Below are 14,882 nucleotides of genomic sequence, written 5' to 3'. Positions count from 1 at the left end.
GGATATCCCTGCTAGAGCACAGGTGACTCAATAAGTAGCTCAGTCTTCGACTGCACCCCTTGTGCTGAAGCTGGGAAAGCATTAAAACCGGACCTGTTGGGAGGGGGGGGGGGTTCTTGAAAACTGGACTTGAGCACCCCTGGCCTACTGCAGGTTTTTGGCCATTTTGAGAAAAATATTATAAAAACCGTTTGGAAAACAATAAAAAAAAAATAAGGTTGATAATTTACTCTGGAGCTCATCACACTTAGCTCACTTTCAACATACGTTTTGTTTGTAAAAGTACAATTGTGCCGTAAGTCCTACCTAGAGATGGGCAAATTTTGGGAACGGATTTGGATCCGCAGTGGATCGGCCGGTTCCAATCTCTAAAAGGGCGATTTTGCTTTTTGCGGATTTTTTATTATTACCAATGCACTCCGCGGATTCCGCAACCCGTGGACGGATTTGCAGAATCCAACTCGCGGATTCAGCAATAGGTGGCCGGATCTGCCAACGGATTCCACGGACTGGATTCTTCAAATCCATCCACGGATTGTATTCAATGGCGGATGTTGATGAATCCCGGCGCGATTGAAACTGATTTTGGGGGAAAAATGCGAGAAAATCCGGGAAATGGATTTGGGCGCATGCGCCCATCTCTAGTTCTACCCACTTGTTTTAGCAACGTCTTCACTGTCAGTATAATGTGTAATGCGCATCATCACCACCCTGAAGGAGGCTGGAACAGGTCTATAGGCTAGGCTGGCAATACTGCCTTCTGGTTCTTGACGTCTAAAATATCAACAGCAATCTCTAACAATAAATAAAATGTCTTCAAACGTTTGTTGTTTGCCACATCCCTGACGAAACAAGCTAGGCAAAGAAAAGAACAAGATCCACCAGAATGCTAAAATAAAATGATCTCATCCCGACTAAGCCACACCAAAGGAAAAAACACAGGAGTGTGTGTAAAACGTAGGTTCATCTCTCCAGGCAATGGAAAGCATGGGTGTGTTATTATGGACTTAGTGAAAGGAGTATAGGCGTCGATGCCAAAGGCTACTAGAAATCAAGCAACAACATCAAGGAAATGAATAAGATTAAAGCAATCCAAATGCTGCGTGTGTGTATTAAATGTACACCTGTTTCCCGCTGGACAAATATCAATGGGTGAAATTGGGTGTAATTAAGACATGGGTAAAGCACATCTTATACTATATTAGTGAAAGCACTGTATGTTTGCCTGCCTGCCTGCATGCATGCATGCCAGCCTGCCTGCCTGGATGTCCGGTGTCCCTAGGGGAAATCTCATTGGTCCCTTGGTCCGCCCCCGCACACCTCTCATTGGCCTGAGGCGGAGTGACGGGCCAAAGGACACACAGGGACACACACACACAGGGACACACACACACAGGGACACACACACACAGGGACACACACTCTCCCCCGTCAGTTGGACCGCAGCTCACCTTCCACACCCCCCCCCCTCCTCTCCCGGTGCCCCTCCTCTCCCGGTGCCCCTCACTCTCCCGGTGCCCCTCACTCTCTCCCCCCTCACCCAAATCCCCACGCTCCGCAACATCCCCAGCCGCACCATCACCCTCACCGTGCGCCGCGGAGGAAGCGCGGCCCTGCTGCTCAGCAGCAAACTCCAGGCTCCTCCCCCCTCACGGCGCGGCCCTCCTGCTCTCCCCCTCACGTGCGCCGCTACCGGAGAGGGGAAGCGGCGCGGGACTCCCCATCACGTGCGCCGCTACCGGAGAGGGGAAGCGGCGCGGGACTCCCCATCACGTACGCCGCTACCGGAGAGGGGAAGCGGCGCGGGACTCCCCATCACGTGCGCCGCTACCGGAGAGGGGAAGCGTCGCGGGACTCCCCATCACGTGCGCCGCTACCGGAGAGGGGAAGCGCAGCGCGGGACTCCCCCTCACGTGCGCCGCTACCGGAGAGGGGAAGCGCGGCGCGGGACTCCCCCTCACGTGCGCCGCTACCGGAGAGGGGAAGCGCGGCGCGGGACTCCCCATCACGTGTGACGCTACCGGAGAGGGGAAGCGCGGCGCGGGACTCCTGCCACTCTTGCCCCCCCCCCAGCTTCCCGAACTCACCTCCTGCCCCAGCCAGATGCCACGGGGTCAAGGTAAGTCACACACCGTCTCCCACCCACGCACTGTCACCCAGTCACCCACACACCCACCCAGTCACTTTCACCCACCCAGTCACCCACCCACCCACTCACTCAGTCACCCACTCAGTCACTCACTCAGTCACCCACCCACTCAGTCACCCACCCACTCAGTCACCCACCCACTCACTTAGTCACCCAAAAACTCACTTAGTCACCCACCCACTCAGTCACCCACCCACTCACTCACCCACCCACTCACTCAGTCACCCACTCAGTCACCCACCCACACACCCACCCAGTCACCCACTCAGTCACCCACACACCCAGTCACCCACTCAGTCACCCACACACCCACCCAGTCACCCACCCAGTCACTTTCACCCAGTCACCCACTTTCACCCAGTCACCCACCCACCCACTCAGTCACCCACCCACTCAGTCACCCACTCACTCAGTCACCCACTCACTCAGTCACCCACTCAGTCACCCACCCACACACCCACCCAGTCACCCACCCAGTCACTTTCACCCAGTCACCCACTTTCACCCAGTCACCCACCCACCCACTCAGTCACCCACCCACTCAGTCACCCACTCAGTTACCCACCCATTCAGTCACCCAGTCACCCATTCAGTCAGTCACCCATTCAGTCAGTCACCCAGTCACCCACACACTCAGTCAACTCAGTCACCCACCTAGCTGTCAAGGGGGGGGGGGGAAGCCTAACCCTGTCGTACGCCCCCCCCCAAATTATATCCCGGGCAACGCCGGGTCTCTCAGCTAGTACTATCTAAACAGTAAGCAGTATTAGGTATCAGCTCTCTCATGGGCAATCATTCTTCAAACACTCAGGGGGTGATCAAAGTCTGTCAGCCGCAAAACTGGGGCATAAAAATGGCATCGTATTTACTTGGGAGAAACATTGTAGTTTAAGCCAGTGTGATTTCTTTATGTGTGCACCAGTTTTGAACAGATTTGCAGCCCAAAGACTTTATAAATTGACACCACAGTATATGTACAAAGCCATTTTTCTTAGTGATTCTAAACTCCTTCTGCCCTCAAAGAGGTGAAAATTAATCATTTTCACTTGGTAAAATACACGTTCACAGAAGGAAATAGCGTGACAGGGAGGAAAAGTAATCTCTAATGTTGTAGATCCCATCCTGAGATCACGTGCCAGGTGTGTGTGGGTGTGGGTGTGTGTGTATATATATAGATATAGATATAGATATATATCTATATATATGTCTCCAAGTAAGACACTGCGCACCGGAGGTGAGTTGTACATAAATGTATTAAAAACACACAACAAGCATAAGTAACTTACATTTAAGTAAATAAAAGTAGGCACAACACTGCATTCCGATTAGCTGGTGGTCCGTAGATGGAATTCCATTAGGACCTGGTGCACGGGTTCCCCGGACTTGCAGCTCCAGGAATAGCCGGGGCATACAAGCGTCATATCAAAAGACGCAAGAACGTGATTATGTCAATCGGGAGATACGCTGCGTAACAATGTAACAGCAAATACCAGGTCCTAATGGAATTCCATCTCTGGACCCCCTGCTACTCGGCACGCAGTGTTGTGCCTACTTTTATTTACTCAAATGTAAGTTATGCTATTACGTTATGCTTGTTGTGTGTTTTTAATATATTTATCTACATCTCACCTTCGGTGAGCAGTGTCTTACTTGATATATACATATATGTAACCCTGGTCTCTTTTCAGCCCCAGGGACCACCCATGTAGCGCTCCGAGGCTCTGCGGCACACCAGGCTAGCGGGGGCCGCCATGACAGGTTGCGCGATCGTGCGCGTTGGTCTCGCAGGCGCAGTAAGGGTAGCGCACGCGGTCCCAATGCTAAAGAGGTCCTGAGTGGACTACAATTCCCAGCAGCCTCTGGGGACTGCCCTTTCACCCACATCACGTGCAGCCAGCCAGCAAATAGGGGTTTGCAGCTTCTACTGTGGAGGAAGGCTACAATGTTGCGGGGACCACGTTTGGCAGTTGAAGCTGGGAGCAGGAAGGGGAAGGAAGCGTGTAGGGAGCAAGTGGCTCCTACACCAGTCAAGGTTCCCCAGATCCCAGGCAGGCCCCAATCCCCACCAGGGTAGGGGGTAGGTACTGAGGGACGGCCTCTAGGTTAGGGACTCTGCCCTTAGGTGTGAGTGTGCCGTCTTGTCAGTGTCACGGCTGGTAGTTCTGTGAGCGCTGACAAGTAGGCACAGTGTGTGTGTGCAGTGCAGTGTAGCTGCAGGTACCGGTTGAGTGCAGTGCGGTTGCTGCAGGTACCGAGTGAGTGCAGTGGGTTGCTGCAGGTTCAGTGTGAGTGCAGTGGGTTGCTGCAGGTAACGGTTGAGTGTAGTGTAGCTGCAGGTACCGGTTGAGTGCAGTGCGGTTGCTGCAGGTACCGAGTGAGTGCAGTGGGTTGCTGCAGGTTTAGGTTGAGTAGTCAGAGGGGATCCGGGAGGTAAAGAGAGAGGTAGTGTGGGTGCAGGGGGTCAGTGACCCACCTGCATAGGACAGGCTACCCCGTAGGCCCCTAGGAGTGTTCACTGAAGACACCAAAGGTTGCTGTGCTGCAGGGGCGGCCTATAGTAGTAGCGAGCATCACCCTTACTGAGTACCAGCTAGGGACAAAGGGACAAGCATGCGGAGCAGGTCTGCTGGCGAGTCGTCTGGGACCAGACGGCTGGACATTGAGACCCAGGAGGCAGACCGCTGATTCATCTGACCCTTTGCGAAGAGGTACCGGTCACCGCCGTGACCGGAAGGTACTATAACATCAAGTGCACCAACACCGGTCAACAGGCGCTGATCCCGCCCTAGGCTAAACTCTTTAGGAACACTGAGCGAGTGGTTAAAGAACTGAGCCTATACCATCACTTTAATATATATGGACACGGTGTGTGGGGCACGCGGTGAGGGGACGGAGGCGTTGCTCCTGATGTGAGTGGCCGGGCTACTAAGGTTACACGTTAAGGTTATATTGCTATATTATAGAGTGATAAGGTTCCGTGCAATATCATATAGTAAAACTGGTTACAATCATAAGGTGTTGTATGTTTCTTGCCCAGGGGAATCTCACATCACGGGGATCCTGGGTAAGTGGAGGCGCTGCGCTAAGTAAGTTTATGAGTGTTACCCCAGGCTCCCAGCTAGCGGAGGCTCAGATCTCCTGGAGCCGCAGGTGTTATACAGTGACCAGTAGTTCCTTTGGGAGGGTTCAGAAAAAGGGCTACACATATATATCAGGACATATGTCATTAGACATATTTATTGTAAGATCTCTGGACCACTTAGAATGTAAGGGGCTGGGATTTCCTTTTTTAGTGCTTGACTATGTTATGCGTATTGTATTATAATTCCCTGTACTGTATTTTCTTTGTAAAGTGCTGCGTACACTGTGGGCACTATATAAATAAAGATGTACATACATTTTAAATCTAACATGCATAGTGCTACATACACTTGGAACACTATTAAAGTCTTCAATGCGTTCAGCACTGAGGAAAATTAAACAATGAAACGTACTGTTTATTATTACTAGAGAATGTTGGTCAACCATTACGAAGTTCCCTCCACCAATGAAAGATATTTCATATAAGATAATGCAGTTGACCCCTTTACAGAGTAATGAAATGAGGGAGTTAAACAGAATAATATCCACTGTTTTAAGATGCCATCAGAACACAATACCATTCACTGGAAACAAAATGAATTCCCAAGACTCCATTGCATTCTTCCGCACTTATTGTTAGCAGATAATTCATGGGCCTGCTTCCAGTGAAATTCCAACCTCCCACTGAATAGGGCACTTCCTGAAAGACCACTGATGTGATGATTGCATTTATGTGGGTAACTAACTCATTCTTATCTATTCTCTCAGACAACACTTACTCGAGATCTCGAAAACATCTGTCTGCATATGAACCCTGTCAGCAATACATCTCGCCTCTTGGGAGTGTATCTGAATTTTCAGATTGTTAAAACTTTTATGCCAACTTTAAAAAAACAAAAAGCATTGAATTATCTATTTAAATATTTCACAACCAGCAAAATGGTCTACACTTCCCCAGGATCAACAGTTATCAGAACTAGGCACTATCCCTTGGGAGGAAACAGGGCAGCTAATTTGACTTCATATAACATCATAAATATGAGTGTCTCCAGACAGCAGCATTCCTGAGTCCACCCATTTCCTGTGAATTTAATGTCACACCCAAATGTATTGGGAGGGGGGAGGCTCTGCCCCACTTTTAAAGGAACAACTAGTGTGTGCATTGTTTTCTGTTCTCCTTATCACTTACTCAGACCTACACCATACACAGGCATTATTGTACTTCTTGTTTTGCCACACGCAGCGACAAAATAGGGAGGCAACTATATTGTACTGTTGCTACATGGACTTCACGATTGTACAGATGTTTCCCTAACCCAGGAGTGGCCAACTCCAGGCCTCAAGGGTCACCAACAGGTCATTTTGTCAGGATATCCCTGCTTCACCACAGGTGGGTCAGTCAACGACTGAGTCACCTGTGCTGAAGCAGGGATATCCTTAAAATCTGGCCTGTTGGTGGCCCTTGAGGACTGGAGTTGGCCACTCCTGCCCTACCCTCTTCTCGGTGATGTGGGAGTGTGCTGGGCTGCAAAGCCAGACTGAAGGGTTAAAGCAGACAGAAGGCAATGTTGGATAATGTGCAGAGGGTTATAGACAGCCAAAGTTAATCCTCTTGACTAACATAACAATAGTGCACTATAGAGTACTAACTAGTAATAATACCTTTTATTTGGACCAACATGAAAATCATGAGCAGATGTTGGTGCACAAGGCAGAACTCCTTGAGAATTATCTCTGTGAGGATTGTATTTCTCTGCTTGAATTGAAGGTACATTTCCCTGCATTCACAAGCTGAAAGGGGGATCTGGAGTCAAACTTTCCATCGCTCACATGTAACCCATATAGCTCTCTGTAACAAGATCCATCCCTCTCCCAGAACTGATGAAATGTGTAAGACACCCACGTAACTTTGAACTACACTTTTCAGGTACACTAGACAAGCACTCAGCCATACCAAAAGGCAGATTATACACGAGAAACAGAATCGCTGCACATTCAAATAATAGGCTGTATTTGTAATGTGCGATCAAAGGGTAAACCTGGTCATGGACTAAACCGTAAATGACATTTCTGGTGATTGATGTGTCAAATTAAGTAGATCCACTACTACATCAGCATTACAGTTCCACGTATATTCATAACCAGAGGGGCCAAATACTATTTACAGTTACCAGACGTTTACCAACCACAGGGTGATATCAGGAATGTGAGCTGTAAGCAAAATATAGTCTACAAAGCACAAGCTGTTCTCCTGCACATAGCAAAATATGTTGAGTCTTTCATTGCCTGGGTAACGAGCTGTTCTGTAAAGTTATTCATGGTAAAAAAATAATAATAATACTTTACAGGTTCCTGCTAACACTATCCTATTATTAGCACAAAGGCTTTGTCATTTTGTATATAAATGGGTGCCACATACACTGCAAAAGAGGTACGCTTTAAAGTACCGTACTTTCATTTTATTGAAATACAACAAAGTAACAAAAAGCAGGTAATCCAGAGGCAACTATTTGCATGTGCATTTACTTGGAGTCCTAATTGGTGGCATCCAGAACCCAGGCGCTTGGGTTTTGACTGGTAGATTTCCATATTTACTTTCCTAAGATGTCTGAAGTATTTATTTAATGTATTCATCCATGACAAATACTTTAAGCCTTGGCTGCTCTATGCAGGTAACAGGAACCAAACAAAAAAAAGATACTGGTGAAGTAAAGATTTGTATGCATGACAATTTGTGTATACGTGACACCATTTCATATAGAAAGGGTAATAAAAGCATAATTTAATGTCAAATTAATACATTGTTAAATACAGACAATAATATAGATCTAGAGCGCAATTATCTTGCACGCAACAAAGTTTGCACGCTTTTTTTGTTTTTTCTAAAGCTGTTAAACCACACTATTTGTTGCTGCAGGGACACCCGTGTTCTTGGGATATTCACCTTTTTAGTTGCCTGCATCGTTCCTGTAAAATCAAATATGGTCACTGGGGTCTTTCAATAGGAAGCTGAAATGCTTCCTATTGGCTCATGGGACTGAGGCTGTTTTGGTGGCCATTTTGATTTCCCAAATAGGAGCAAAAACACAGCAAACTAGTAATGTAACTATTTTTGAATAAATCATGGTTTAGCTCCAGAGAATTTCCCCTCCTTACCCCAGTACCAATTCTGTAAAAGACAAATTCAACCGAAATGTGTTTTGCACACAATTGAATAAACTGCCTCTGCGGTTAATGTTTCAATGACCCTTCACTTGATAAATGCTCTAAATGGTTAAACAAAATGTATGCTATGAATGTCCAAGAAAGGGAACTTGTAAACAAGAATATAATTAAACAGCGTCTGTGCAAATACACACAATGAAGTAATATGTTGCTTTGCACTGTATATTAGTGCAGGCTGTCATATATTATTCTGATTCCAAATCAGAAGCCAATCACAGAAGCAGTAACCTACAGTAGTTTGTACAGTAGACAACATTATCAAACACAATACCCCAGCAAATATATGCATGCTGAAGTGAACATGAATTCCTCATTCTTACAGCCTGCTGCTACATGTGCAATCTGACCTCTGAGAGGTGATAGGTCTCTAGGAAGCAAAAAGGTATATCTCATTCTGCAAATGGAATTCCAAAATAGCATATTTTGGTGCCAGGGGGCAGTATTTTTGTTTCTAGAAATTGCTCAATGTTGTTGTTCTTCTCTATTTACTTTCTGATCACATTGTGAAATCATTCAGTCGTTCTGTATGTTAGAACATTTTTAATGTAAATATATGTTTTGAGGGGAACACCTTTGTCATTTTGTAAAACCTGCCTGGGCGCCTCTGCAGCTTTTGGATCCCTTTCAACATTCCCTGCTCAGTTGGGTTTACGACTTTCACTAGCAGAATCAGCATTTACTGTGTACTCCTTACAGCTGAGAGTTTCATATAGTTTTCCACAATATATTTGGCTACAAAAAATTGGTATTGGTAATTAAAAAAACAAAAAAAACAGGGGCAGGGGGCTCCTCATTGTATGTATAAATACACTTATCTCAACTATATTATATGGATTGTATTTGCATTGTAATTGTTGTAATGTTGTAAAGCAATGTGTAGCTGGCTGGCACAATAATAAGAATACATACAAAAACATCCATATAACCAATGCTGTACACCCACCCACAGATAAATAATATATGCCATATACTATAGCATATTGCACAAAAAACACACTGCCTTCAGGTCAGTAAAGAACCTATCACCAGTCTTCCCACCCTTCCTACCAAGTATAAAAACATTGAAAAGGTAGGAAGTACCACTAGGAAAGAATTACATAACAAATAACTGTGGCACACACACACACATATATACATACATACACATACACTATAAATGTGTGTGTACAGTAACACACACACACACACACACACACACACACACACACACACACACACACACACACACACACACACACACACACACACACACACACACACACACACACACACACACACACACACACACACACACCTTAAAACAGCTTTAATACTAAATAACAAAACTACCAAATAACATTGCAGAAGAAGAATATGCCTCAACATGGTTAAAGTCTGGAAAGAATCAAACTGGTTTTTTTGTTATGATAGAGACTGCAAATAATCAGATCTAATGAATTCCACTTGTTCAGATAATTATTAATAACACTTCATCTCATGTAAATAGTACCAAAGCAATGGGATACAAAGATACTTGCTATATAGTCAAAGTGAACTTATATTTTCTTTAATTCCCTATAAGGAGTTACAGTCTCTTTTTTGTTGTAGCAATACTATGGAGGCACTTGTGGCACCAGGGGGGTTATAACATTTGCCATAGTGTCTCATTGTAAAGTCAGACTGCAAATACCTCATTCCCAACACGGACCTGGGAGGCTTCCAAACTCATGTCACGAATGGAGCTCAGCACCAAAGCTTGGGCTGCTTCGGGCTTATGCTATGTGCAGCAGATATAAGGTAGCATTAGGCTGGTAGTGTCTATAAAATACAGCTCATTATAACCATCCACTCATAATATATCTTTAACACCTCGGGGGTTCACTATCAGTCTCTAAAAGTAGTGCAAGCAACACAAGGTTTATCAAAATGAAAACACAAACAGGTGACGGCAGTGTGAGGGGTTGTTGTCCTTTGATAAACAGTGTGCCGTTTTTATTTATTTATTATTAAAAACGTTGACAGCCAATCTGACTGTAATTCAGTCTGGAGTGAAAAGTTAATACCGGATCTGAAGCCACAGCTGAGCCACGGTACATTACAAATACTATGCGACCACACAGGAAAGGGACATACACTATATGCCCATGCAGAAAATACATCTCCTCACAGGAGAACAGGAACTATGTTTTGGGTGGAGGGTGCTGTACATATACATTCAGTAACCATTACATTACCAGCATGTACACATTTAAAACCCAGGGGGGCTACAGCCCTAGTTCCAGCCCCCATGTTTCCTCACCTTATACTTCATCTTTCCAAACTCTCCTTTCACTGACTGTCCTTCACTTATGAAGCCCACATTGGAAACTGCAAAGTCCAGTGTACAGATCCGGAATAAGTGAGGGCTCTGGTTTCAGGCAGCAGCACAGAATTTAGCAGCACTGGGAGCTTGCAGGGCTACAGTATCTGAGAATTCAGCTGTGGCTGCAGTCAGTCTGCAGGCAGGGGCTGGCATTTGCATATTGTCTTCCCATTGGTCAGGAGGGGAGGGGTTATTGTGTGCCAGGCACTGTTCTTCCCCGCCCTGATTGTGCCAGATTGAACACTTCTATTATAGGCAAAGAAAAATACCACTTACAGTATGAGCACGTTTTCAAGTCTCACAATATTGTTAGCAGAATCTTCTATATTGTCCTTGTAGAGGTAAAACTCACTTAGTGCATTTTTCGCAAAAACTCACCAAATGCACTCCCTGACTTAACATTTCTTGATATTTCTATTGAAAAACGAATTAAGTGTCTATTTAGTCATATTTCAGAGTAACCAAAACATAAAACTCATAAAGTATGATTTTGAAATAATGTCCAAAAGGAACATTTAATCGCCTTTTCCTCAATACTCAAAGAATGTAGTTAATGACTGTTATCTCTATGATATCAGGACTCCTCTTTCTTTTACAGAAATCCACTTTTCTAATGAAAAAAAAACCACCAAGCCATGTTCTGACAGACCAGCTTCTTGTGTTCTGGCAAACTCCTTCACATACCAGTTTATTTCAAAGAACTCCACCTCACCACCTCAACATGAAATAGACTTAGTGGAACAAAAGGATTTCTGTCTATAGCCTCCTTTTCAACCACCCCTGCTGATAGCTACTTTTTGAGCTGGCTGTTTTGTTTTTGCTCCCTTTGAAAGTCCCACAGCTGTCAGGCTCAAGCAAGCAGCAAGCACCAATGTGTCACACCAAGTGGAGAAAATACTAAGGTCTGGATCTTCGGGAAACAAAATGTATTTTAAATGGCGAGTTAGTGGAACCGAGAGGAATGGGGCATTTATTTCTATTGGCTTAGACTGGGTCATAATTGACAAATCCATTCACAAATTCTGCACGGTAATATTTAATGAATGAAAGCCATGCTATTTGTTATTTGATTCGTTTATGTGCAAGGAAGAACAATGTGTTTTTGTTTTAACCAGTACAATTCAGATGTAGGTTTACAGCAACGTTGGCATCAGAAGCCTGGATTCTAACCCTTCCTTGAGCTAAACAGCAGGGCTTATCATTTGATAGAGTGCTGTCTCTCAACATTCTTACATGGACCACAGTATTGCCGGTCCCTCTGGCAGAGAAAGGATGATTATAACGTGTTTTGGAACTACAGTAACTATCCCTAAAAAGATTGGCAAAGTTTGATAAGTTTGACATGTTCTGTGCCTTACCTCTTGTACATTATAATGTTAAAGCAGCAAAATATGTGAAATCTTATAGTTTACAAATAAATAAACATAAAAACCAGTTCTGTAGTATTAGATGTGACTGATTTTTTTAAATTCAACTCTTAATGCCACTTTTAATGTGTTCTTTAAAGCATTCTTTCATTTCTATAGCAGGTTTTAACCCACATCCCAAGCAGTGCAAGATATTTGCAACACTTTCCTGTTTGGGATAATTTGTTGCAAATGTTCCCAGCAGTGTGAGCTGTAAACTATAACAATATATTTAATGTTACCTTAGTAATATCAGGATACATTGTAGCTGCTGAGTTACACTGACTGAAGTGGCCCTTGGGTGTTTGGGCCGTCGTTAGGCTTTGTGGGGCCCAAGGCGGCCGCCTTGCCATGGTTAGGCACGCAATCAGGATTTTGACATATTTATAATAGGAGCACCAAACTATTGCCAGCTTAGGTAAGAATATAGAATTACACATTGTCACATGCTTTACATATAAAAAGAAGAAAAAGGGGGAAAAAAGTTGGAAAGTAGTATCCCTGCTTTAAATGTGCCATCCAAGTCAGAGGTGAGAACCGTCACCAAGGACCAAAATCGGGGAGATTTGAGGGTTTCGGAGTGAAAAAAGACATTTTAACAGAAAAATGTGGAGAAAATAAGTTGCATTGTGCTCTAAACAAAAATCTCAGCAAACATTGGTAGTTTATATGAGTATATAGCGGATTACCCCTCCAGAGAAAGCAAAAATAAGGCTAGGATAAACGGTTACACCCATGTACCTATTAGATGTGTAACTGGAAAATAAAGTCCCACATGCAATGAGGTAAGGACAGTATACACCTGCCGGTGTCCAGCATTAATACAACATCATGGTAATAACATGGGGCAACAAACAAATTCCTTGCAGCCACTTAGGAAAAGGAGAGTGAAAAAGGCTCACTAGAGAGTATTACTCACGCAATTGTAGAGCCTGGTATGTCACTACTCCTGGGGTATACCGTGCCTCCGTTGAACTGAATGAACAGGAGCAAAGAGAGAAAAAAACGAAGCACTGGTACCACTAAAGTAAAAGTTAACACAGAGGTGAGTTCCCACAATAAAAGTTTAATTGATCAAAAGTACAAAAACAGAACACCTACGCATTTCGGGCTTATGGCCCTTTATCAAGGTGAATAGAAATACATAAACCGGAGCATTTAAATACCTTAATTCGGCGCTGGCGTGACCAATCCGCCGCCACTTCCTGGTTCAAAGGGGAGGATGACGCAGGACGCGGCGCGGGACGTGTGACGTAAGCGCGCTCAAGCCATAACAATAAAATAAACTTTATTTAAACAAAAAATATAAACAAAATGAACAATCCTGAATATGAACGAACGAACACGATCTAGACATAAAAACTATATTAAAAACAAATGTACACAAATAGAATGTAGTAAACTCATAAGCAGAGATGTGCTGATGCTTCATTCATAGATTACGTAAATTCTATATCTGTTAAAAACCCACAGTTGAAAGTTCAGTCTGTGAAGCATATGTCAGCCTAGGACAATCAGTATATATATATATATACAAACTACAATATAGGGTAATGGTACATTTTATGCATCAAATGCAAAAAAAGTACCCCTTATATAACAGTGTTTGATAGCCAGGTTGAAAATAACTTTGCCATCATTCGCCATACAGTATATTCAAATAATTACTTAATTATAATAAATGGGTATTGTATTTTAATACTGAATGGATATTGGCAAGGTATAGGACAATCCATATTGGGCTTGGAATATAAACTCATTAATTAAAAAACTCATTAACAATTTACATATTGAATTCACTAGACAGTTAGGCATGAATACAGTGCTATATTGTGGTTTAAACACCAATTACAGATCTATTAAATATATATATTTCGCTGTTTGATGATAACTGTATGTATATATATATATAGCAAATGTTTAGCTAAACATATTCATGAGCTCAGGTAAGGAAATATATGTATTGAAGATGGCAGATATCGCTTCCATGAGATAGGGGATAGAAAAATAGGCATAGATGAATATGATCAATTTTGAATATAAAGTTCTTATTAATTGACCCTATCTAGAGCAGGAGTGGTCCCAGATCCCAATCGGAGTTGAGACCATTTGGAATACGTGTGTTTAAAGTAAAGATCCAAAATAATTCTCTCCTGTCTAGAATGCCATTTCTATCCCCACCTCTAATGGGACATGGTATGTGCTCAATACCTGTGTATGAAAAGTTATTCACATTACCCATACTGCAGTTGGTAAAATGAAATGAGACAGGGTGGTTGACATCTTTTTTTATAATTAGACGTAAATGTTCGAGTATACGAACTTTCAGGGCTCTTATTGTTCGGCCTACATATTGTTTGCCGCAACCACATTTGAGTAGGTAAATTACATATGTGGTATTGCAATTTATAAACGATTTAATGTTGTAACTATTCCCTGTACTGGTGGAGGAAAAATCAGATTTTGATGACATGTACTTACAAGATTTGCATTTTAAACATTTAAAACATCCCTTTGGCAAATTAGAGACCAATTTCTTTGTTGTAAATAGACTTGGTGAAACATAATTGGAAATTGTTTTTGCTCTTCTGTACACAAATTTGGGACCCTCATTGTAAACATGCTGTAAGACAGGATCAGCAGCTAGTACAGCCCAATGTTTTTTCACAATATTTTTAAT

The 14,882-nt window shown here is 43.5% G+C and overlaps 1 protein-coding gene across 2 annotated transcripts in view; it reads right to left on the bottom strand.

Annotated features, from left to right (window-relative positions):
• NEDD9 (neural precursor cell expressed, developmentally down-regulated 9) overlaps positions 1 to 14,882 on the bottom strand; it is a 268,710-nt gene that overhangs the window by 33,397 nt on the left and 220,431 nt on the right. The window contains exon 1 of one of the 2 annotated variants that reach the window (XM_075585708.1): positions 10,734 to 10,907. The exons of the other annotated variant lie outside the window; for it this stretch is intronic. Coding sequence (XP_075441823.1) covers positions 10,734 to 10,745 — 12 coding nt within the window. The 5' untranslated portion in view covers positions 10,746 to 10,907. Of the gene's footprint in view, positions 1 to 10,733; positions 10,908 to 14,882 lie in introns of those variants that run through there. 2 annotated transcript variants of the gene reach the window in all.

The sequence above is a fragment of the Ascaphus truei genome, chromosome 2 (genome assembly GCF_040206685.1).
Source record: "Ascaphus truei isolate aAscTru1 chromosome 2, aAscTru1.hap1, whole genome shotgun sequence".
Taxonomy (NCBI): domain Eukaryota; kingdom Metazoa; phylum Chordata; class Amphibia; order Anura; family Ascaphidae; genus Ascaphus; species Ascaphus truei.
Note: the sequence above shows the minus strand (reverse complement) of the source record. Positions and strands in the feature narration are given on the sequence as shown.